This window comes from Blennius ocellaris (assembly GCF_963422515.1).
Source record: "Blennius ocellaris genome assembly, chromosome: 3".
NCBI lineage: Eukaryota > Metazoa > Chordata > Actinopteri > Blenniiformes > Blenniidae > Blennius > Blennius ocellaris.
Window position 1 is genome coordinate 16,182,659 of NC_137652.1, and position 26,506 is coordinate 16,209,164.

Here is a 26,506-nt window from a genome sequence, read left to right on the forward strand (position 1 = left end):
CACCCGGATTCACACAGAGATAAGGACAACCTCTAGGATGAGTGTGCATACACACACACACACACATACACATACACAACACATACACATACAGATACACATACACATACACATACACATACACATACACATACACATACACATACACATACACATACACATACACATACACATACACATACACATACACATACACATACACATACACATACACAAACACATTCCGAAAGGAAAGTTGCAGTCATCCATCGACAGCAAAGTGCACGGTGTTTGTACCATAGGAGGAAACCAGAGTACCTGTGGAAAACGCACAAACACACAAGCAGGAAGAACATTCAAACTCAGTATAGAAGGGCCCCCTGACTCCAGACATGGTTGTTCTCATTGTGTTGCTAATCACTACACCACTATAAGGTCCTGCAGTTTTGACAATTACCATTAGTAGATTTGTGTTTTGTTAACGCATGTGTTGACAGTCTTTGCTATTTCTGCCGTACTATGTCCTTCTTTATTTTTATCATGTAAATGTTCTTTATTTTGTTGAATTGGAGTTGGAAGACATGCTCCTCTTGACCCAAAGGATTTAAAATTAATTTTATGTAGCACATTTGCCAGGGGCCTGTACTGCGAAACTGAACTTCCACTTACTGAAGTAACTTCAGGGATCAAGCCAGGATTTTGTGTCCAAAGGTTCACTTCTTCCCGGGGTAAAACTTACGCTGAACCTCTAACCTCTAACAACAGAGACAACGTGAAGAAATAAAACCTTGTCACTGAGCACTTTGAAGGATGTTTTTGTGCTTGTTCTTGACTTGTCCCCAAGTCCGTTTAGCTCCTCTGGGGTTGCATCTGAAATAATGAGGTTTATAATAATGGTCACTAAAGACACAACCGCAAAAACATGAATTTATAGAACACAGAATTACTTGTGCCGTCACGGAGATGAATTAATATTCCAGCACAAATCAGGCTGCCATGCAGGGGATGAGCCTTAAACGAACTCAATGGAAAATCTAAACGAAGGCAAGGGCACTGAGAAAGCGCTCTGCCCAAAAATGTCTGCGCCGTAATGAAGTGAAATTGAGTGATCAGATTCTGTCTGTTTATACCGCATTGGCAGATGAATTAATATTGAATAATCTCACAAAGTTATGCATTAACAGAGTCTGCAATTTTCTGCCAGCATTCCTTCTTGACTTTTGCTGAGGCAACAGAGTTGCTTTTGGCCTGGATAAGGTTTTTGAATTCTTCTTATTTTTGAAGAATGATTGTCTCCATGGTAAAGTCGGCTGCTCTGCTGGGTTTCTCCATGGTTACGACGGGACAGATGCTGCAAACTCCTCCCCTTTTATGTGAGCATGCACTGATCAAGATAGGAAAACTCTGGGTTGAGCTCCTGAGTTGATAACCAGCTTGGTAGTACCGCTTAGCAGGATTGCGAATGTCCCACAGATGTGCAGGAATAATCCTGAAGTCACACCGGGCACAACTGCACCGCTCTTGGTCCGATCCACAGTCATACGACGATGACGTTCGTGTTTCCACCAGATCCCACTAAATTATTTTACATAATGTATTTGATTGCTGATTGTTTGACTTTGTGGCACAAATATAACACAGTGCCACTTTAATCAAGAGCAAACACTGAACAAAAAAAGAAACTCGAGACAGAGCAATGTTTTTACCATGCACTGTTATGCACGATTGTGAGCACATTTAGATTTTTCTTCAGTCAGTTGTTGTTTCTATCCACCAACAACTTATCCACAAACTTTAATGTCATGATGTTTCAAAAATCATATTCAGGTGCTCAAAATATGTTGTTTCCTCATGATTTAGGCATAAGAAAACACCACACTTTTCATCCTGTTTGTTTGAATTATGTTTTGTTAAATGTCTCCCAGGCTCATATCCACACGTTGGTCAGGACTGCCGTTGGCATATTATCTGATAAATGGAAATGTTTTAACTCACATTATATCTTTTTTGCTTTGCAATGTGATATTTATATATGATATTACAGAAACTATATTTTATGTTTCTCATTATTTCAAGCACCAGAATATATTGAAGGTAATGTTTTGTGGTTTTTTGCTTTATGCAGTTCTCCTTTTTATTCAGAAAAATTGGCAAACGGTCAGACCCACCAAAGGTGCTGGATAAATGGTCACTAACTTACCAAAAATGTATTCATAACAGCTTATATAACAGTAAATAGATTTATGGAAGAAATATCTTGAAACTATCTTATCCACCATCCAACACTGAAACTACACTGTTACATCCTGCTAGTATCTGCACCAAAAGTAAACCACAGTATTTTTGTTTGCATTAGTGATGAACACAGGAATACTTGACGAAGCACAGACTCACTATGTTTCCAGCACGAAGCTCCTGTTTCCTTGGCATGTCATGATCCTGTGTGTGTATGAACCGAGTGTTCTGTATGTGTGTGTTGCAGATTTCTCGGCGTGCCTCCAGGCAGAGGCAGTTGCCCACTCACTGGTCCATTGCCCTTTGACCTCATCTACACCGACTACCATGGCCTGCAGCAGATGAAACAACACATGGGACTCTCACTGAAGAAACACAAGTGAGTGGCTGAGAATTCTATTTGTGGGTTTATAGATGTGCGTGCGTGTGTGCGTGCTTGCGTGCGTGCATGTGTGTCTGCAATTTTCCAGGCAGTTAAGCCACTTTATTTATTGGCTGTGTTTATGGATTAATTATTGCTGGTAATAAGGTGTGGATGTCTCCATCCAGATGTCCCACTGTAACTCATTCAACCTGTTGAAATCACGCTCTCATTTTGTAATACAAACTCATTGTGACATGCGCACATATATACAAATACACACCCTGCACCTTAACAGGCCGCTAAATACATATAATGTCAAACATGCATGACATTGCTGCAAAGGTGCAATGGTGTATTGTGACCTGTACACACAACATGGCACTGCACCACGTGTCATGCATCATTACTCTTCATATCAAAAAAAGTGTGATGATAAACACTACTTGTACTACGAGATTGGAGGTGTATGATTTATTGGCAACATGGGACACATTTTTACACATGTTCTAATCATCTCTCTCAACCCCATTACCTGCACAAACACATATGCCTCTAATCATCTATGCACCATTTCCTATTAACACCATATTCCAGCAGACTATCATTACTGTTCCAATGTACTGAAAGACTCACTGCCGTTAGGAACACGGTGGTTAAATACAGAAATGAAGAATAACATAAAGACAGGGACAGCACAGAAAACATCTGCCTCGTGAAAAAGAAAAAAAGGTTAGAGGTTTTTTTTGTTTTTTTATTCTGCTGGTACAAAAGTGTGCTTAATGGCTTTTGGCATCGCTACAAAGCTTCAGCAACTCTCGAAACTAGGCCATGACAGTCATGAGACCGAGGCAACATAAAACAAAGTAAAAGTCACAACACAAATTTAAAGTGCCACAATGCATCTGGAAAAGAAAAAAAAAGAAATCAACTATATATCCCTGCAGAGCACGGCAATATAAACTCACATTATCTGAAGTGTTTTTTTCATGTTGTTTTCTCAGAAACAAATGTGGCTGAAACTTCAGCCTTGTGCTCCATCTCCTTAAAAACAGCTTGCCGCAAACCCCCTATGTCCCACTTTCATGTTTCCTGGTCCAGTAAATTGGCAGCTTTGTCTACTGCCCTGTGCGTGATGACATCAATTGACATTTTGCTTTCCTTGTTCCTACTCCCGGCAAAAAAGAAAAAACAATGAAAGATAAAAGATGAGAGGGCATGTGCGAGCAGGAGGCCAAATGAAAGTGAAACAGATAGAGGGAAGAGTAAGCAGGAGATAAAATGGTGGCGATGGCAACAGTGGAGAACAGAGCGAACAGCCAGAGAGAGACCCCAGAACGGCCCAGTAAAAGGGATCTGGAGTCAGCCCAACACCAAATATAAAGGGCCACTGCATGTATTTTTAAAATCCAATTATGAGTGAAAGAAATGCATTACTGGTGGGCGAGGGAGCTATTTCCCCAGCACACAACCTGCCCAACTGTCTTTCTGTTTCTCACGATTTGTCTCAGTCACACACACAAACCCACATTTCCACCAGACAGTCAGCGCCTAATTGCTTGCTGAGGTCAGCAGTTCTTGGCTCTGTCATTACCGGGCGAAGTCTTGATTTCTGCTTTGCCTAACAGGATGTGACTCTTGGTGTTCATAGGGAGAGAGCCTTCGGTTCAGCCAGCAGCCCACTTTGAAAGTGTTATCCGAATGTTTCAGCAATACAGATGGAATGAGGAACATCTATCTTCACTTTCTCTAGTGGATGCACTTCAGTGATTCCAAATATATGATGACGGATGTTCAGGACATCCAATTCTTGTGTGGAGTCGGGTGAATGTTTGTGATCACACTATAAGCTTTTTGGAATTCATTCAAATTTACAGTCAGATTTATCTAATGTAACATGCACTATTAATTCGTATCAATGGGAATCCAGGAAAATATATTGGGTCTTTCCACTCCCCTGTTTCCCCCTGACTGCTTCCTTCTTTCATTTGAACCCACTAATTACACTATTCCCCACAGGTTCAGGATAGGTCAATGACTTACCTATTCCACCACTCTCTCTCTCTCTTTCTCTCTCTCTCTCTCTCTCTCTCTCTCTCTCTCTCTCCCCTCTCCCACCTTGTCTGGTCTGGTTGAGTTGTATGCGCTGAAAGGAATCATTAATCAACTGCTCTGAGCTTTGGGGCCCTTCATCTCCCCTTTAATTACTTTTGTTTTATGTTCCCACCAACATCCACAATAATTTATTATGCCTGAACAACCCAATGCTGTCCTGTTTGCTGTGTTGCTGTGTTACATACATACCATTATCCATGCACCTTCATGTGGACGTCCATGTGATGGGTGTGTTGCTACAAATGTGCTCCTTTTGAAGATACTCAAAGCTGATTGGAGATCTGTTTTCAATCACATGCACACATCTGATAATCGGCCTGGCATATTGATTTCCTCTGCATACTAGATTTACTGCTTTGAACGGAGGAGCTCGTAAGACAAAGGCCTGCGAATAAACAAAAACGCCCCACAGAAACTCGAGTCCTGACAGATGGACACGGCTGTAGTGTGCACACCTACAAGCCTTCAAACAGTGGATTGTACTGGGTAATATGAAAGGATGAAAATAATAACACCCAAGAGTAAATATCTATTTTTCTCTCATCCCAACACTCCCCAAGAACAATTGTAAAACTTAAACACTCATGTTTAGTTTTAATTGTGTGTCTTGGTGCATGCATACCACAACTATAAGGATGAGGTGCAGAAATAATGTAAGTTATTTCTAAACACAAATATAATCCAATGTAATGTACAGAAAAGTAATGCAATGCAGAACTGTAAAAAACATATATATTATGTGTATGTGTTTTAGCATTGCTGAAGTATTTCCATGAAAATGATACAAGAACAAACGTGTATTTACACAACTTTAATGAGATCATACACAGTGCAAAAGATGCAATCGACTGTTTCATTTAAACAGTTCAGTATAACATAAAATTAATTGTGAATGTCTGTTTTAGAGATGTAAACAACAAGTGATGGACAACAGGCGGTTTACTGCAGTGATGTTTCTCGATCAGCAAATATCTTTGCAATGTAAAATGTTCACTCAAGCAATGATGTGATTTCTTGAATGTGACCTTATTTCTGCATTGGGTGTGGTGTGCAGATGTGTGACAAATTGTTTGCTGACAGTACACTGTGAAATGAAAATAAAAGGCTCCAGATTTTTGGGCCACTTTAATCAGGCAATGAAAAATAACTAAAAATATACCAAAATTGTATATTAAGTAGAGACATGTAAATGTGTACATGTCGTACAGTGTTAGATTAAATCCCGCCATTGTTGATGTATGCAACTTCAAAGATGTTTTCTCATTTAAAAAAATACCCACACAGTTTTACAGAGTGCCTATTACAGCTGACTCTTTGTCACTGTTACATCAAATCAACAAAGGAGGCCTTCTGCCAATAATTTAGTCATCACACCAGCTACCCCAAGGTGGCTGGGTGCAATAGTGGCACGTCAATATGTTTTATAACTCAGATGCATTCATTTCAAAACCACTTATTTATGCAAGACTCACAAAGAAGCAGGTCAGAGATGCTGTGGTTTAATTCTGATACACCACCAGGTCGAGGAGAATCCACATGAGTTGAATGTGTTGCATTTGAACAAAGTGAGTGTATGTATTTCGACAATTTCTCATGGCGTCAAGTGGAAGTTTAGATTTTATGCTGTTCACAGAAATGCATTTCCCTCCAAGTGCCCACATTTACATGTTACGATTGCAGATGACAATGCGCCACCCTGCCATATTCCCTTCACCCCGGAGGAGTGTTGAGTCTTGCCAAGCAGCCGTTTAACCCAGATTAGCCCCGTGCTCTGATCTTCCGATAGATATTCAGCTGAGCTACTCCTCCGCTTATCCCCTCTTCCTCCACTTTCTCCCCTCCCTTCGGGACCTCTTATCTGGTTGCCGAAACATTTTCTCTGTTTTACAGAAAGCAATAAGTGATAGCGCACACAGACAGGGTGAATGTAGCATTTTCTTATTATTAATTCCCTGTCAGTTTCTGTGGCCCTCAAAAAGAAAGGGCGACACAACATTTTGTACAGAGCTCATCCTCGATGACTAATAAACATGACTCTGATCAGTGCCAGTGTTTTTGTCTTCCAGATAAGTTCTTCTTTTAGATATATCACTGTCACTTTATTGGTTGGCCTCTTGGAGACAGCAGTGACTGACTGAAATATCTGAGAAGTGTCAAACAAGATTGGGGTGTCACCTTGTCTCCAACAAATATGAAATTCCATCAGCAGTGGGGGGGTTTTTCATATTGGTTTTTTTTCCCTTTCACAGTATTAAAACTCCTAAAATTGCGTGAGTTTTTGGAGCTCAACTAAAGGAAAAACAACAAATTGGATTTTGAACTAGGTGACTATGAAAGCTTGTGACTTTTGCAGGTCACATTTTCGCTCTGCATGTTGACAGAGTGATTGGTGCCTCGAAAAGCAAATATGTCCGAGGTTCAAGGTTCCTAATTTGCATGTTCTCCCTGTGCATGTTTTCCCCAAGTAATCTGATTTCTTCCATTCCAAAAACAAACATTTGAGGTTAATTGGTGACTATAAATTTCCCCATGGATTTGTGTCTGTGACTCTGTTTCTTTGGGTGTACATTATCTTATCCATCGCCAGGTGGGATTGGCTCCACTCCCCCTAAAATTGAATTAGAAGAATTAAATAAAGTGTTGGAGAAGATGGCGAGAGCGATAGATATTCAAGCCATTCAAAACTACGAAAAATACAGTTGTAGTATTTGCACAAGAATGAAATATAATTAGATTGAATACATGAAAACGTTTCTTTAAGGCCCGGTAAGGCATGGTAAGTGGTGACTTTAATGATTGGAGGACTCCATTCTGCCTGAAATTGTGCTTAAATATCCTTTCCTCGATGAACATTTGGCATTAATGTAAAAATGCAAGACAAAAATCCCTCATCGACTGACCAACGAGAAAAAAATGCCATAATACATATTGTGTATTTGAACAGGAAGTACGGCTGCAAGCATTGTTTCATTAGAAATGCGAGGTGTAAAAGGCAATGGTCACACAGCAGCTGAAGGCAAAAAGAGGATGGTTTTCTGTCGGCAACAATCTCTGAAACCTCATTCTTGAAAGTTGAAATAGTGGCCACAGTAAAATAACAATGCATTGACTGTCTTTTAATTTCTCTCTGACAAAGCCAGCATTCAGGGTCTGTGTGCTCTTTGTGGCCAGCAGTATGCCTGGAAACACAGAAACTACTTTTTAATGAGATACGCAGAGGCATTACCCTTTGAGTGCTCTTCAGACACTCAGAATATTTTTATAGGACTGTCTCTTCCTCTTATACACACTCACACAGACACATACATGGTCATCTGCCAGGAACGAGTCTCAGAGCTGAGGATGTTGACTCTCCCACCTCTCACTGTTGTTAACCTCTCCTTAGCGCACAAGCCAGCCCGACTGGACGCAGTTGTCAGGTGCAGATGAGCTCTGAGTGTGAGCTGACGAGAACATGCATATGTCTGTGCCACAGATGCACTTATTTACCTCACAAATCATTTGCCTGGAAACTTTACTTATCATCACTGCACTGCATCTCAACCTCCAGTTTCAACATCGAGACGAGGGGCAGCCAACATAGTACCCCTGAGCAGCTTTTAGCCCTTTATGAGTATCCTAAAGGGCATGGTAGAAGAAAAATGGTTGGCACGAACAACATGACTTGAATCTGGAATTGTTCAGAACTTCACTGTTCACAAATAAAACTTTTATGCAGTACACTTTGAGTGACCCTTAGATTAAGAAAGACCCATGATTCAAGCCCCAAATATGTAAATGTTTCTATCTTTGTCTTTCTATCAAATTCCACAATTATTTGAGGGAGTTTTTCTTCTTTAATTCCATCTTGTCTTATGGATGGATGGATGAATGGATGGATGGATAGATGGATGGATGGATGGATGGATGGATGGGTGGATGGGTGGATGGATTTGCTTTTTGGACTAATTTACATTTGGATTTAGCAAGAGATGTAGTGTACAAATTTGTTGCCACATTGAGAAGCAATTGTTTAATAAAATAAAGTAATTGTAATCTACTATGAGCATTAATTGAAGCCCACAGTGTTTATATAATAGATGATAATAATAGGTTTGTTTTATAAACAAATTTTTTATATATAAAGCACTAATGAAACTCCTGTTACACATTTAATGAAAGCTTGTCCAATCTTGCTAACATTGGGTGATATAATTCAATGGTACCCAGCTACATATTATTCTCATTTGCTTTAAGTGGTAGTAAAAGATGGTCAGTTATCAGAAACAGAAATAGATCAGAAACACCAGCTATGTCACACCTCTGCCACAATTCTTTACAGTTTATAGTTCTCATGCTTCACCTCACAGTGTCTTTAGGAGGGCAGATTTCATACTGGCAGGCATGTACCTAAATTGTCACGTGACAGACATATATGTTCTGTATGCTGTGCAATCTATTGATACTACCTTCGGCATCTACCACATGTTTGGCACCACTGGTGTAGTTTATCACATCCCTATCTTGAGTTAAACCATAAAAAATTAAGTGTTTGTGTTGTATGTTTTACAGATGCCATATCCGAGTGATTGACACGTTTGGAACAGAGCCAGCATACAATCATGAGGAGTATGCAACTCTGCACGGCTACCGCACCAACTGGGGCTACTGGAACCTGAACGCCAGGCAGTACATGACCATGTTCCGTAAGAACCGACTCACTCCGTCACGCTTCACTGTTCACCATGTCAGCGTTACTGATTTTTCAGAAAGGCTGCAAACGGGTCACACGCTTGTATTTTCTCTGTTAAAGACATGCACACTTTGAGACACTAAGACGTGTCACCGATTGACAGCCATTCAAAATATGATAAAATGTCTTTGGCACACTTTCTTTGACAGGTCTGGCTGCATGTTCTCATTAATTTAGAGCAATTTGTTTAAAGTTATTTTCAGCAACAGCTCAGCTTCCAGCTCCTCTTCAAGTTGTATCTGTGCCTCGGCTCCTCTGTATTACTTTTGTTCTGTTATATGCTACACATTATGTCTGATCTGCTTTTTTTTCTAGGCCGTCATTGCGGTCTGTCTCACTGTCTGACTAAGACATTGACTTCTTAACTCTCTTGTGCGCACACACTGAGCTCTCAACAGTGTCATGCTCATTCAGCTATTGTTAGTGCTCAACAGCAGTATCATTATACCATCAATATGCGGCCCGCTGTATTCGCCCACATTTCACTCGGTCCAAAGCGATAATGAGTGACTCAACCTTTCAACTGCATCCTACTTGATAGCGAGCAGCAGGAACTCTTGTTTATTACACCCCTGCAATACATGAGAAGGCACACTGCACAGAATAAAGAAATTAGCCGTGACTGTGAGGCAACAGAAATCTGGTTTGGACTTTTCTACATTTCTACTCCTGTTGACTCATCAGTGTTTGGCTCTAACCAAGTGAAATACCTGAATTCACAGCAATCCCCTCAAAACTACTCCCATAAATACTTTTATTAACCATCTCAGCCAAACATAGCCAACAGCAGCTGTCTATGTGACATTCACTATTTATAATACTTAGCGCAGCAATCTTCACACTGACGGAGCCACTGAGCTGAAGCACGCAAAGATGTTTTTTGTACTTCTTCACGCACAGTGAAACTTTCTTTCTTCCTTCTCTCTTTTTGTGCACCATTTGCTCTTCTTTTCACCCTCCCTTTCTACTCATACACACGCACACCTACTCAGCTCACACACCAGACAACTCGTTCATGGGCTTCGTTTCGGAGGAGCTGAACGAGACGGAGAAGAGAATCATCCAGCAGAATAAAGTCAACAACATGGCTGTAGTTTATGGGAAAGAGGCCAGCATGTGGAAGGTACAGAGAATTGCTCACACATATCAATTGATATTTTAGTTGATGCTTCAGATCCTGTCTTTGCGCAAGGTTTCGTTTGGCAGCACTTGTTTTGTGTCTACTGACAAGGCAACAAACACAATGCTGAAAAGAAAGTCTTTGTTGATACATTTGGAGTTATAAACATGAGAATGCTGAAGTGTGTATATCAGATGAACAAATCCATGTCCTGTATGTAGGTGGATGTACGCCTATATTTATATGCATCTGTTGCTGTATGCAGGGTATTTTAATGAAAGGGGAAGGGGGCCTGTTTAGAATGTAAACGATGGTAAAAAAAAAAAAAAAAAAAGCAGTATGACGAGTGTAGAAATAATACTAATAAATACTTGTAGAAGCTACTTCCTCTTTTAGTTTGCAGATGTCTTACGTTCACAAATTTACCGTAGTTTCAATTTATATGAAAGCCTTTGACTTCCACTTATCAACAGTGTTGCCAGATAGGGCAGATTTTCACCCAATTGGACTTCTTTTGGAACCTGCTTGCAATGACGTGTTCTTTATTATGCATGAGTTTCGACAGAGGTTGAGGTTTTGGCTGGTTTTTATTGAAGGGTGGGGGGTGTTATGTTATGTTTGAGCTGGAAACAGTGAGTCAGATATGGCAGCCCTGCTTGTCAACAAATGGTTGTGAAAATATAGAACTCAATCAAGATTCAACCAAAATGTTTTAATTGGTGTGAGGAAAACGGTTGACAGCTGATCACGTGAGTTTCACCCCCTTGCTTGAAAGAAGTGATCAATGACTTCACATTTTTAAAAACATTGATTTTACTTTCTTTTTTTCGTTCTTTTTTTTCACCCAATTTATTGGCGAATCAACTGTAATTAGGATACAAAGAGATATATTTGAATCCCCTCTCGTGGTAAAAGTAAGCCTACAGAAGTGGGGATACGTACACAGTAAATCCCTCCCAGCAAAGCATACCCTGAATGTGTACATATATCGCTTGAACACACAAGTTTACAATCCTGTATATCTGCATGCATTCTCATAAACCAGCATCTAATTAAAAAAAGAAGAAGAAAGACTGCTATGTGTTGCGCAAATGTTTGAGGCAGCACAATAAAGTAAAGATTCAATTGTTTGTTGTTTATGTTCAGGAGTCTACTCTACAGAAAGAAAACATTTTGGATTAGATTTCGTGTCGCCACCTTTTGCCTATAAAGCACTACAGTTGTTTTTTATGGTCATTGATATATACTGCACCTTCTTCAAAAGATTTCAAAGGAATTGTCACATCTTCTGTGGATTCAGATTATCTGATTCCTCTCTCTTTTGTTGTTCCCTGACTGACTCTAAGACGTTGAGATCGTGGCTGCGTGGCGGCTGAACCATCTGCTGCAAAACTCCTTTATGCGACTGATGATAGTTCTTAATAATTCTAGCTATTTTTATATATTTTTATCTTCAACAAGACCACCAGGGACTTATATATATATAGATAGATAGATAGATAGATAGATAGATAGATAGATAGATAGATAGATAGAGAGGTATATATATATATATAGATATAGATATATATATATACACACACAAGTCCCTAGTGGTCTTGTTGAAAATAAGAAGCCAAACATTTTTTTAATCCTCTACAGTGTAAAACCATTTGCACGACACTGGAGTTAATGCTCACCTTGCAGTTTGTTATTTGCACAAATGTCCTCATGTAGCTCTCCATACACAACTGTACTGTAAAGCTTAATTTACAGATTCTATCTCTCAAAGGTAGCCTTCTTGTTGTTCCATTTTATATGGAGAACCACAGTGGTGCTTTTATTGTTAAAATGATTATAGAGATGTTGTTCAGTGCAATTTCTTCTGCACTCAAGCTCAAAGAGGTGATGAGGGGTTTAAAAGTGCAAAACATGGATCTTGAAAAGCTTGGTGAAAAATGTAAAGTGTATTTTTTTCCCCTCACATTGACCTATTGCTGTATTGTTGTTTGTTCAGCTACACTTATGCCTGGATTCATTTTCTTTCTATGTTTCCTTCTTTTCTGGCGCATCATTAAATCTGACTGGATACTTTTTAGCTTCAGGTAAGAACCTACTTCTTTCACAAACTACTGCTATTTTGTGTCACAGTCTTTTCATAATAAAAGAAAAAAATACCCTTGTTATTAACATTCCAAGGAAGGCAACCTAATTGCTGTCTGGTGAAAGTGCAGACTAAATGGGCTAAACTGCTGCTGGCCTTCTTGCCAGTTGGACTTCAACGACACATCATTTTGCTGCTGTTCTTTGACCATTTCAACATTTTTACCACAAGTATCGAATAATTGGAAAGTGGTTTAAAGAATTATATGAGCACACATATTCTCAAAATGTTTCTTAGTTATTACAGAAACTATTTTAGTAACAGGCTCAAGGACTGATCAGATATCTGAGGAGCCTACATATCTAACAGAATATTCATTTTCTTCTTGAGGATGCATACACCTTCAGCACAATTAGTCCAACAACGGTGGATGAGGTTTAGCAGCAAGGCTTTGTTCATTTTATTTTCAAATTGCCCTGCAAACAGGAATTGACATGTTAATATCCTGAAAATCCTTTTTCAGTTCGCCAATACAAAAAATGAGGTGAGGCAGAGAAACCAGCACAGCAGAACACACTTATTAACGTTCCTAATCGAATACATGTTAAGAGGTAGCTCGGACACACACACACACACACACACACACACACCGTTCCAGACAGAGACTCGGAAGTGCAGGTTATGGAATCTGCACTCCTCCACGCCTCTGTTTCTCCTGCTAATTCATTGTCGTTGTCTGCTGCACTTAGCGCTCCAGCTAATCTCCTAATTGGCTGGGAAAATCCTCACAGAGGAAGCTATCGATTGCTACAGCCTCCAATTATGGCCCTGCAGGGCGAGGGTTGACACAACAGCAGAGGGATACAGTAAGCTGCTTAACACCGAGCGGTCAATACTCTGGTCAGGGTTATGCTCTATTCACATTATTAGCTTTTGGTTGTTAACCAAAGTCAGTTGGCTTTTGTTCCCTTCAGTCGTCAGGCTCAACTTTGACTTTGACAGTGTGCCCCTCCAACGCACCCAGAGAACGTGCTGCTTGATATTCTCTGGGAAAATAAGCAGAGATATGCACAAATGTGTCAGTAATGCCCACAATTGTCTCACAAAGCCGCAGTGCGGAGATTAAAGACATTTTATATTCATCCTTTTAAATGATTGTTTCTTTATTTTTTATAAAGAATCTTTTGATTTCATACATGAATGCTCAAAATCGTCAAACAGATCTTTGAGCACAGAAGCTATTCAGCAGGTCATGAAAACCTTGTCACTGGTGAAACTGAATTTATTATTGGTGGAATAAAAACATAACAACATAAAAGTGTTTTTTTTTAACCTTGGCGGCTAAAGGGAAATGACAGCATATAAACAAAGTAACGAAATGTATGCTCCACATTTAGATTAAAATGTGTCCTCAAGACCATGCATACACATAAACATACCATTAACACATGAATTCACTCCTACTCGTCGGCTATGCACGCATCTATGAGCTGTGATGAAATCACCTATGAGTGTTTAATTAGACAGTAGGAATTGTGTTTTGATTTGTAGAACCCTATATTGTGCCTATAATTATACCAGTTTGAGGCTGCAAAAATAATATTCTTAATGTGTTGGATATAAACGTCATGTGCTGAAAGCCACGTGCTGAAATGGCTCACTCAAAGAAGAGAAAGAAATCCAATTTGCCACTCTGTGCTTGGATATTAAATGGTTATCTATATTCTAGTCTGTGCTGTACTTCGCTGGTTCATTCCTCTTTCTCACCGCCTCCTGTCTTCATCCTCGATCTTGCTGACCCATCTTTGCCCCCTCTTCCAGCAGGGCAAGGAGGGCTTCCTGGAGATTCTCCACAGGTACATGGAAGTCCACGGCACGGTGTACTATGAGACCCAGAGACCTCCAGAGGTCCCGGCCTTTGTGAAGAACCATGGCTTGCTGCCCCAGCATGAGCTGCAGCAACTGCTGCGCAAGGCCAAGGCAAGAAACTGAAAAATATGTGACCTATACGGGTGCTTCATCTCCTGCATGTCGAGAGCCCACAGGCTGCTCATCTGCACCTGCAACTCTCTATTTCATGGACTTGCACTGAATGTTTTTCACTTGTTTCTTTTTTCGGTTGTCAAATTTAAAACATGCGGATGCGAATTGCTGCTAATTATATAAATTTTATAATTTCGCAGCTCTTCATTGGGTTTGGGTTTCCCTATGAAGGCCCGGCGCCTCTTGAAGCAATTGCCAATGGTTGCATCTTCTTGCAGCCCAAGTTCAACCCACCTCACAGCTCTCTCAATCATGAGTTTTTCAGAGGCAAGCCCACATCAAGGGAGGTAAGTTCATTATATAGAATTAACTCTCATTATCACACACTTATTAACCAGTATATTTTGCCTGAGTAATAGATAATCAGACTTTCAAACTGTAGATGTCGAAGACTGCTTTCTTGGGATATTAAATGGTCTTAATGTTTCACTCTTTGGCACTGTTATGTTAAGAGAATATACATTCCCTGTAAAATTAGTGTTTGCTCAGGCAAAATGAAACATGATTAATGTAGATTACAAATGAGATTTTATCATGATTCATCGAAACAACCCTGTGATTAATCTGATTAAAAATTGTAATTGTTTGACAGCACAAGTTGCAATGAAAACAGATTGCATCACATTTTGTAACTTTATAACTAACATTATTTCCACAGTGCAGAAAAAAAAGCATAAAAATCTCAAAATAAATTGAAACAAACTTCAACATAATGCTTCACTGAAGCATTTGTATTTTGTAAATCACAATTCATGTTACTATCACGATACAACATTATTGCAAACACGCCATACTGTTTATTTCATGAATGAGGGTGTGTTACTTGACTTGTCATCTGTGTGCATTTTGTAGGTCTTCTCTCAGCACCCGTATGCAGAGCAATACATCGGCAGACCTCACGTTATGACTGTGGACTATAACAACTCCCTGGAGTTTGATACTGCTATCAAAGAAATTATGCGGACAAAGGTATGTTCAGTCACAGGGAAAGCATGTGTGACAGCAGATATTGAGCTTCATACTCTTGTTGTAACTATCAACCTTCATAATTGTCAGTATCACTATCTCCACTTCTGCATGTGGCTTCACAAATTATATTTTTCTCATGTATACATGAGCCAAAATCAATGTATTCCACTCAGTATAGTTATACTTCCAGACATTGTCTTCTTCTTCCTGCCTGGAGTGCTGGAGCTGCTGTGGTCACCGTGAACCTCTTGAATTATTTTTAAACTTCGACCGTAGGCACAGTCGCTTCACTACCAGGGTTCACAGCTAACTTTTGCTCTCCAGCCATTGTGACTATTAACCTGCTTAAAGTTTATTACAGTAATAACTTTAAATGTTTCTCTAAAACAAGATTTATCACCATTTTGTTGTTGGTGGCAGTTAAAATGTTACTAATCTTTAAATTCTATATGTATTTTTTATATTTAAATGTATTATTTGCCCACTCAGTAGCATTCCTGTAAATCCTCCCCACCTTCAGGCCTTTTTTATTTTTTGGCATCTACCTTGGATCTAAACATGTTCAGTGAAAGTATGTGAGTTCACTCATTTAAAATTATTATGAGGGCTTAGCAATCAGCAGTTATTATAAGTTATATACATATATTTACATTCAAATGGAGGCCATGATTCAGGCACATTTAATAACTACTATTTGAATAGCAAGTTACTTGTTCAGAAAACAACCCCACTCATATCATATCACACAGCGCTTCATAACAAGTCTGACACTTTGATGGTGTGAACATGTTGTCCATCTGGGTGCAGCAATCCCACAACGTTCCCCTCTTCCTAGGAACACTGTGAAGACATGGAGTGCAGTTGTGGCTCATTCTAGTACAGCAAATTGTCCCTCAGTCAGAACGCTGCAGGTTCAATTCCCTGCCGTACCCTGTCCCTGAACAGGACAGTGAACCCCAAGTCGCACCCAGTTGCTAGATTGTTCATGTGAGTGTGAATGGGTGAATGTGATTAACAATGTGAATGGCTTAAGAGCTGCTGAAACAGTAGAGAAGTGCTATATAAATGAAATCTATCTACAAGTTTTGTTCAAAGTATCAGTTTTGGCATTGGATGAGTATCACTGATGCTTGGTATCGGTTCAGAAAGAAAATCTGTGGTATCATACATCACAAACTTCTACAAACTCAAACTTCTGATCCATCAACACTGCAGCAGGTTGCTGACATCAGGAAGCATGCCAAAAATAAAGCAATGAAAAAACAACAGCTGGCATTAATAGGACTTGAAGTCCTTCACGGTTGCATTGGCTGAGTGACTCGCCCAGGCCATTTGGTGGGTTGGTGTTAATGATGACCTCTGTTCACCATTGCAATGAATTACCTACAAATCGAAATATATTTCAGCATGAAGGCTGCTGCCTGCTATCACAGAGTGCTGAACAACTTCAGATGGAAAAAATGGACTGATGGTGAAATAGGATTCAATCAGCTGCCACGAGTCTGTCTGGTAGAATAGAAACAAAACAAATGGCTAAAGATTGAAAGTGTGTTAAAAAAAAAAAATGATAATATGTATTGCACTTTGGAAATGTTACTGGGCCAAGATATTGTTTCCTTAAATTAACCGCTATTTTTAGAGAGTGAATTAGTAGCTTCAGGAAAGTGAGATATTGAAACAACAGAGTTGTCGGTGGATGATTAAGTCATCAAGTATGCCTCATCGCTAATGAATTCAATCTGTATTGTCAAAGTTATTTTTAGATGTAAGGAAGTGATATATTTATAGCTGCAGAAAGCATGCTTAGTGTACTCCGTATTGTTGTTTTTTAAAGTGAAATTGCCCTTCATGTTCTGCATGGAAAATACTGCTAGTCTCCAACAACACATCAGTTATAACCACATGAAGGGAATCAAGACGTCATGTGCAACATGAAGGCATCTGTCTGCCAGATACACTAACATTCTATAATAGTTAGTGTAGTCAGAAGATTATAGGGGGTTTGTATGGACATAAGATAAAAGGTGAAGTCGGAAATACGTGTGTGAGTGTGTGCGTGCGTGTATTGTCAACTGTTCTTGTCTGTTTTGTCTGACAGACTACTGTTCAGCAGCACTATCTCCATCTGCATTGACAGACCACTGAGAAAGAGCTGATGGCCACTTCACCCTTCACTGGTGGCACAATGCCGCAGTTAACAAGCAATGCACTCAGAAAGATACACACACACACACACCACACACACACATGCACGCACGCACACACACACACACACACACACACACACACACACACACACACACACACACACACACACACACACACACACACACACACACACACACACACACACACACACACACACACACACACACACACACACACACACACACACACACACACACACACACACACAGAGTCAGATAATATTCAGTTATCAGGGCAAACACACAACTGAGACACTAAAATTGCATGGATCAGACATATCAGCTCATAGCCATTAACCTCAACACACACATAAACACACATTGTGTGTGTGTGCGGGCGTGCATGCAGGCGTGCGGCAGAGGATCATGCGCCCTCATGCAGGACAAAGCAATCTCTGGCTGTCTGACAAGTCATCATGTTCCAATAAATCCATTCTCCCAGTCTTTCTCCTTTTCTTACTCCATTTCTGTATCTTTCTTTCTTTCTTTCTTTCTTTCTCTCACCCTCGTTCTTTTTTCAAATAGTATTTGAGTAGTGGTAGGAGTAGTAGTATTTTTCATTGAGAAATCTTTCTTTTAAATAATTAGAGCTCCACTGAATAATCAATTGAGTCATTAGTTAATTGTTAGAATCGAACTTATTTAAATTAATTCGTTATTCACATTTTTTTTTTATCTGAAAGCTTCATTTTACATGGTTGCTTAATTACTGCATTATACTACACCAAAATGTTTTGTGGTAGATTGTTGATTGGAGTAAATCATCTTCAGCAGCAAAAAAAAATCAGTAGTGCAGGTGGATCCCGTTACTTTGCATGAAAATCAGGTGTAAAAGAAAGCAAGCATGTGGTGCAACATGTAACATAATCAAGTGTCATCTTCCCACAGTTTGTAAACACTGGGTATAGGGCTGCATTTTACATAATTTTCTGACATTTAAAACCAAATTTACTTAATCTCACCTTACCCCTCTTTACAAACTGCTTCAATAATGCGTTGGAAAACAGATCCCTGATCTCTGTTCGTCAGACTAACAGCTCACCGCGGTAAGCAAGTCACCCAAGATCGGGTTTGCTGCTGCACTCGCGTCACTCCCACTGAAACACATCCTATTAATCCTGGAGGTCATTCTCTCACTTCCTGCCTCCTCCTTCTGCAAACCTGTGAACTAACCCACCGCTCACTGCCACATGTTGCCCACAGCTCCGCTTGAAGCTGTACCTGTAAATCAGAACATGCCCTGGGTCACCTTGCCTGATTAAATAATGCTGAACCAGTAAAGTGGCAGAAAGGAAACACTTGTGTACCTACATTATTGTTCAAGTGTTTACTTCCCGTTCAGGCTTGCACTGTAGATTAGCATAGGCTTTGATCAGATTTGCAATGTGTGTAACTTTTTGTAAATTGCATCATCTCTACATACTTGCTTCTCAGTCCTTCTCTCTTGAAATGGGCCAAGCCTGATTTCACACATGGGTGAACATTAGGCTGCTTTGATTTCAGATTGGAAGTGCAATTTAGTGAGTCAGGTATCATTTACAGAAGCAGGTCTTTTGCACTTGGGTCACGCAGACAATCCACTTTGATCTATCTAAAGGCTTGTATTTGTGGATGTAAGTGCAGAGAACTGTGTTACATCGATGCAGCACAATCCTTTAAGTACATTTTAAATCTGTCTTTGTGCACTGAGGCCGAATTTAGATCTCAGCTATACAAAACCAGTTTATTAAATCAGCTGATTTCTTTTTTCTTTTTTTTTTTTTTCATGAATCATAGCATTGGAGCTGAACTCATTTTAAATGCATTTTTGTCTCACTGTCTGTCAGTCTGTATTGAACATATTGGTATTACTGAGCTGCACAAAAAAGATATATAGTGTTTTCAGCTCATCTCTAATTAGGCCAATCAAAAGTGTGCTTTAGCTATAAAAGCGGCACATCACAGCAGGGGGATGATCTATTGGTATGCAAATAAAGCCTAATGAGTTTCCAAGTAATGACATACTGTGATTAGGCCTGGCAGAAACCTGACAATAGAATCATTCATCTACTGGAATTAACAAGGAGAGACAATTTATTGCAATTAATGTGAACAATGAACCAAAAACACACACATGCATGCTCTAATGTGGACAAAAAGTGAGAATTATGCTTTTTTATAGATTTCCGTGTGTACGTGTGCTTGATTTTCAGGTTGAGCCATACCTGCCTTATGAGTACACCTGTGAGGGGATGCTGGAGAGAGTCCATGCCTACATACAGAATCAGGTGAGGTCAAGTTTATATCAGTACAAAAGCACACAGAGTACTGCACAAAACAAACACATTCAAAAACTGTACTTCAGTCACTGGTCCTCTCTACGTCTGGTACGTACATGCTTTTCAGAAGCTTGCAAATTTCCTACGTCTCTTAATATTTCATGATTGTGTGCATTCAGCACCCAGAACATGGTGTATTTCAGTTCATATCTGCGAGTGTGAGCGAGAGAGTCAGTGTCTCTGTACTCCACGTATGTGGACTTGTGATTAATCTAGATGATAGCTCTCGTTACGAGCCACATATCTACCCTCCGGCTTTAAAGCAGAAGGTCCCCTGACACTAATGAGAAGGCATGAGTAAGGAGAAACAGCACAAGTGTGAAGATGATGATGATGGAGGACGGGGATGAAAGAAAGTTTTTTTTTTTTTTTTTTAATGATCCACCCTTGAAAAACTGCAGAGGGTCTTAACAACGTTCTGCTTCTGACCTCCAGCTGGTTTGTACACTGAGGTTGTTTATCACAACACAACATACACTACTCACAAAAAGTTAGAGATACTTTGCTTTTAGATGGAATTTATGGAAAACATAAAAAGTTCCTGCTACAGTTATATCATATCATGAATGTAAGGGTTTTAAAATAGACAATGTATTGAAACAATAGCCAACAGCAGTGGAGTTTAGTACACAACAAGGAATATGTCAATTTCTCAATAATTTGTCTTGAGGCCTTGAGCATCAATTACAGTTTGACAATCGCTTGTCGTGCTGTTCACAAGTCGACTTATTGTCTGTTTAGGCATGGCATCCCACTCCTTTTTAACAGCAGACCACAGGTCATTGATGTTCTAGAGTACAGAGAAACGCCCACTCAGCTGAACTCTTCAGGGATTCAGGGCTGGAGAAGGTGCAGGCCACTATATTTTTCACTTTGGTGTGTATGAGACCATGTTAATATCCAAGTGGCTGTCAGTCAGCTGAAGCGCTGCAGTAATTGAGTGAGACAATGGAACAAGAACCCTAAACATGCAAATAAATCCCCCACGGATTACTGAAAAGAGACAATCCTCCATCTTTGAACGACCCAGTCAGAGCCCATACCTGAGTCCAATGGAGGCACTGTTCAATGTCCTCAAGAGAGCCATTGACACTAGACATCCAAAGAGCATGGAGGAGCTGAAGCATTTCTGAAAAGAACAATTACCAACATTTCGTACTGAGCATTGTGTATCTCAGATCAGCAGTGACTTGAAGTGCGAGGTGGAAGCTATTGCCGCTGTAAGGAGGCTCAACTACTTATTAAAAACAAGGATTGTCTGAGTGGTATTATGTTAAGGATTTTTGTGTTTACCTGTGTGTGTGTGTGTGTGTGTGTGCGTGCGTGCGTGCGTGCGTGCGTGCGTGCGTGCGTGTGTGTGTGCGCATGTGTTACTTGTGATTAAGTAGAAATTGGATTCCATTTAATGGCCATTTAATGCAGGAAAATGAGAAATTCCAAAAAGTAATATACTTTGATAGATAATGAAACACCGGCACGTACAGTACTATGGTACATTTTACTGTAATGTCTTTTTTTTCTGCCATACATTACCTTTACAGTACACTGTGTCTCGTGTTAATTGCTTCGTGCTTTAAAAGGTGACCGAAATAATTGTATTATTAGGTTCAACAATGCCTCTGATGTTCTAAGTAGGGAAAGGACATTTGTACTTTCGTGGTCTATTTTCATTTAGCAACATAAAATGCCATGGCAATCAACGGTCACCGTGACAACCACAACTATCAAACAAAACAAAAGCTGTATGGAAGGAATGTATTCCGGTTTCTGGGCTATATGTAGCTTCCACCTCCACACCAGCAGTGAATTCAATTATGGTCCTGGTCAAAGTACAGGTTAATCAAACTCAATAAAACATTCACAGTACTCTTCACAATCACAGTTTCAATTGCTGTATTAGTTGCTGATTTATGAATTTCCTTTTAGATGCACCGCAGTCTATCTTAATTCAGCTTTAGCATACCTTTATCACCTCCACCAAGGAAGTTATGAAATCACACGCATTTATTTGTCTCTCTGTCTATCTGTTAAGACGATATCTCTAAAACTAATGGAAGATCTTCATGAAAATGGGTACACAGTTGCATTTTGACCAAAGGAAGAACCCATGTCATTTTGGTGGTGATCTGCATCTAAATAATTGTTACAATTGAAAATTTTAATTTTGCAATATGTTATTTCAAATCCTGAAATAAAAGATGTTAAAGATGATCACCAAACTACATAAATCTGGATTTCGAATATGTAATTTCCTGATGTCCATGTCTTTCCTTGCCAGACGTCAGAAATCTCTTACTGCTCTTGTTGAATGTGTTTCTGCTATCTGAGGTGTTTGGTTGCATGTCGCTTACCTGTCACACTGATACCTGCATACATCTGAAATTATCACCTGTGATGAATAAATCTGCATTTAGTTGCACATTTGAACCCATGTCAATTCACCTCCATTTTACATGTTACTGCGTGTTGCAAGGCTAAAGCTGATGTCTGAATGCCTTTGGGCACCATCTTGAGTGACCTACTCTCCACTCTGCACCTCGAGGCATCTTGGTGAGACACAAACTGATGCGACTCTGCTAATGAGCTGCTTATGCTTCATTTTGCGTATGGGCACACTTTCAGTGCAGTTGGTTTGTAACTGCAACCTACAGCATAATGATGCAGCTGATGGTTATGGCCCGGGGCATGTTGTGTAGCAGTTTTAAAAGCCTCCAGCTGATTCAGAATCCAGAATCTTGCTGCTGAAAGAACTTGTAATGGGAATTCTACTAAGCTGTGCAAAGACCGTAACCTATTGGAAAATCTAATAGTGTACAAAAACTAATTTCAACATAAATTTCTTTTCAGGATTTCTGTGCCCTGGAGCCTTCGTTCATCGGAGCCAACCTCTCCAGACAGGGGTCTGCTGGTGGCAACAGGATGACAGGCCCTCTGTTTGTGGCCCTGCCGAACTCCACAGCTCTTGGCTGGGCATCCAACGTGACGGCTCCAAATGCCTGGCCTCCTCTCAGCTCCCTCAGGCTGCTCGTATCTCAGGAGGGCCAGTCGTGTGTGGACGCCTGTCACTCAACTGGTTTCATCTGTGAACCTGCACACTTCCGCTTCATCAACAACAAGGAGGCCCTGCGTGGGTAGGTCAACCAAAAGAAATGTGATGAGACTGCCAGCTTAATGTCCGCCAACCAGACGTGGAAGGCAAAAAATTACTCATAATACTATTTTGTACCTCATTACAGATTTGCAGTATTTCTTTTTTTTAATTTGTACTTCTTACTTTGTGCATGTTTAACTGCTTCGCTTGCCACTTTAGATATAATCCCAGTATCACCATCTGATCGCCTGATCAAGTCTTAAGTCTGTTCAACAGGTTCAATCAAGATCTCAGTCTCAAGTTCAGCCTGTACATTTTTCCTACATTTTTAAAATATCTGCACCTTTGGCGCATGTATTTCATTCGCCACTGCTGCCAACTTTATCTTAACTTTCTTTTTCAAAACAGTCCACTCATCTAGGAGACGACCTTTGTGAGCTGCTATGTTTGAATCACTGCAAATTAATGAGCATACATATTGAGGGTTTTTTTTTCCCCTGGATCTCAAATATAAACTGTGCTCAAAAAGAAAGGAATTGTTTGTCTTTTGTTGTTATTATTGTAAGAATGCTTCCTGGAAATAAATTATACCCATGGTAAGTCTGATCCCTTACCTTGTAAATGGTGCCTAAACAGTAGAGCTGAGTTCGTGGGTTGTTCCCATGAAAAAAAAAATTAAACTGCCAGATTTTCTCTGCCAGTGCCGGACAGATTCTCTATAATGTTGACTCTTGTTTGGTATTCATTGATGGCTTGAGTGATTGAAGTTTGATGAAACAAGACATATTAGCAATTTAAAAAATCCCTTCAGCTAACAAACAAGAGCTTCAGTAAAGTTGGAAAGAACCAGTAAAACCCCCAACAACCTGGCACCTCCTCCTCACAGAGGTCACCAGCCCTTCTTCAATCAGGATTCGTCACCGGTCCGCTAACATGTGTTCGTTAGTTTTGAGGTCAGGACTGCTGGTCATCCCACCATATCCATTCCCAACTTCAGAGGTGATATCTGATAAACCCTGCTTTATGGGGTGAAGATTCAATCATACATATGATTGTGAACAACCGAAGAAACCAGAAGCTCAAAAACAAAAGTCAACTGCAGCAAAGGATAGTAGCAATCAATAATGTCAGCTGACACTCATCCCACAAATACATGCCCTTATGAATGTGGCCACATGCGATATTATATTATTACAACCAATAAGCCAATGCACCACAAGCTTTCTGATTTGTGTGCATATTTTAAAATAAAGTTTCCCTTGTGGAAGCACCTCGAGCCTTCTGCGGTGCATAGATGGATGATTCTGATATTTTCAATAAAACTGAACATTATACTTGTGACAACATTTGGAAGGTACGAAAATTAAAAGCAATCTAAAGAAATATTCTAATCCAACGTAGCAGTGAGAATAAGTCCTCCAGGTGTTTAAGTCCTCCAGGTGTTTCTGTCCCATTGGTGTGTGAATGTGAGCGTGAATGGGTGAGTGAGCTGATATGTAAAAGCGCTTTGGGACTGCACTCAGTGTGGTTAGAAGGCGCTATATAAATCTAGACCATTTACCATTTTACCATTTATTTAGTGCACTATACCAGCTTCTGGTTGTTTACACAGAATCTTTAGTTTGCTTTGCTGCAGCACTGAGACTTCAAGTCTGCTGGTGTTTCTTCTCCAAACACCCCACTCTTGACTATCTTTCGATTTGCCACTCCTATACTCTTAATCTCTCTTTAAGTATGTGTTGTTGTACTTTTGTCTGTCTCTCTCAGTTTACAGTGTTATTTTCCTTTGTTTCTGTTCTCTTACTCCCTCTCTATTCTCTGACAAAAGTTATCTTTTTCATGCTCAGATCTTATGCCTTTCTCATAATTTTTCAAACTTCCCCGTTGCTTCTACGCTCGCACTGGTTCTGCACTTTACTCAGTCGTTTTTTCAAATTGGGTTTTGTTTTGATGAGAAAGCATTGACAGCTCCCCCTTTTTCTGGCCTCCACTTTTCAGTTTTTTTGGGGGGAGGTTAAGCCAATTCCCTTCTCTTTCCTTTCACTTTCCCCTAAATGAAACATAAATGTGTTCACTGTAGTTTTATTACATTGAAAGCCAAGAATTGTTATTTTACAGTGTTGCCTTTTACCTTTCAGGTTGGAGGTGCAGTGTGAGGTGGTTGACTCGGAGATCAACCACATCCTCCCAGCCTTCTCCGTGACGCGGCGGGAGTGTGGCCTTCAGCGGGATCCGCTGCTCTTCAGCTGTGCTGGACACTCCCCTAAATACAGACGTCTGTGCCCCTGTAGGGACTTCCGCCATGGACAGGTGGCACTATGCAGAGACTGTCTATAATGATGGGACGATTGAAGGACGGACATAAAACAAACAGACACAGATTGGTGGTGGTGGTGTGGTGGGGGGACACTGGAAGGCAGCCACAGGCCAGAACAAGTGCAGAGCTGTGACAAATTACACAATGGTGAAAAGGCGGTCCCTCCCTAAAACAGTAAATGTACAGCGAGGAGGAACAGGCGTGCATGAATTCGGAGAGCTAAGACTTGTATAAGTGAGGATAGTGAATGATTGTAGGTTGATGTAACAGCTGCACAAAGCCGGAGACACTAATCCCTCAGAATTTCTCAACATGTGTTGCCACGATCCCCTCTGGAGGTCTGTTGACCACAAGACAGTTTTCTCTCTGATGACAATATACACAATATTCCAGATTTTAAACTGCAGTCCACAAAACTGGTTTTAACTTAGAAATTACACACTTTAAAATTTGTGACTGCAGAGAAAGTGAATATTGGGTTCCCAGTGTCATTTCATGATAGAGCCTTCAAATACCTTGGTTTGGAAAAGGCAACCTTGGGTCAATATCCAATCTCCTCTTTGCACTTGGACAAAGGATGATGGACAACCAGGTTATCTCCTGAGCTTTTTCTCTCCTCCTCCAATGATGGACAGAGTCATTTATCAGACTGAAACCCAAGTCTGAGGTAACATCAGTCAATGCAATCATCTCTGGTCAAAGAACGAAAGAGGAGAAGAGAGGACAAAGATAAAGGGCACAAGATTATTTTTCAATAAATAAGCCTTTAGAGTGCTCAACCTGATTTTTAAAGAGTCTTCTGGGCTTTGTGATGGAAAAATCATGAAATAAAAAATGTGAATGGTTCAAAGTGTCTGATCTTAACTCAGTTTCTTACCTTTTTTTTGGGGGGGGGGGGGGGGGGGGGGGGGTTAGAGAATTGCCCCTATTCCTGTC

The 26,506-nt window shown here is 40.1% G+C and overlaps 1 protein-coding gene across 1 annotated transcript in view; it reads left to right on the forward strand.

Annotated features, from left to right (window-relative positions):
- The window catches only part of LOC308149365 (alpha-1,6-mannosylglycoprotein 6-beta-N-acetylglucosaminyltransferase B-like), a gene marked incomplete at both ends in the record, with an annotated part of 118,012 nt that extends 92,422 nt beyond the window's left edge, over positions 1–25,590 (forward strand). The window contains 9 exons of the mRNA XM_080521076.1: positions 2,462–2,593; positions 9,242–9,375; positions 10,415–10,545; positions 14,450–14,605; positions 14,809–14,955; positions 15,521–15,637; positions 20,037–20,111; positions 23,010–23,293; positions 25,392–25,590. Coding sequence (XP_080377202.1) covers positions 2,462–2,593; positions 9,242–9,375; positions 10,415–10,545; positions 14,450–14,605; positions 14,809–14,955; positions 15,521–15,637; positions 20,037–20,111; positions 23,010–23,293; positions 25,392–25,590 — 1,375 coding nt within the window. The remainder of the gene's footprint in view (positions 1–2,461; positions 2,594–9,241; positions 9,376–10,414; positions 10,546–14,449; positions 14,606–14,808; positions 14,956–15,520; positions 15,638–20,036; positions 20,112–23,009; positions 23,294–25,391) is intronic.
- Positions 25,591–26,506: the final 916 nt, after the last annotated feature.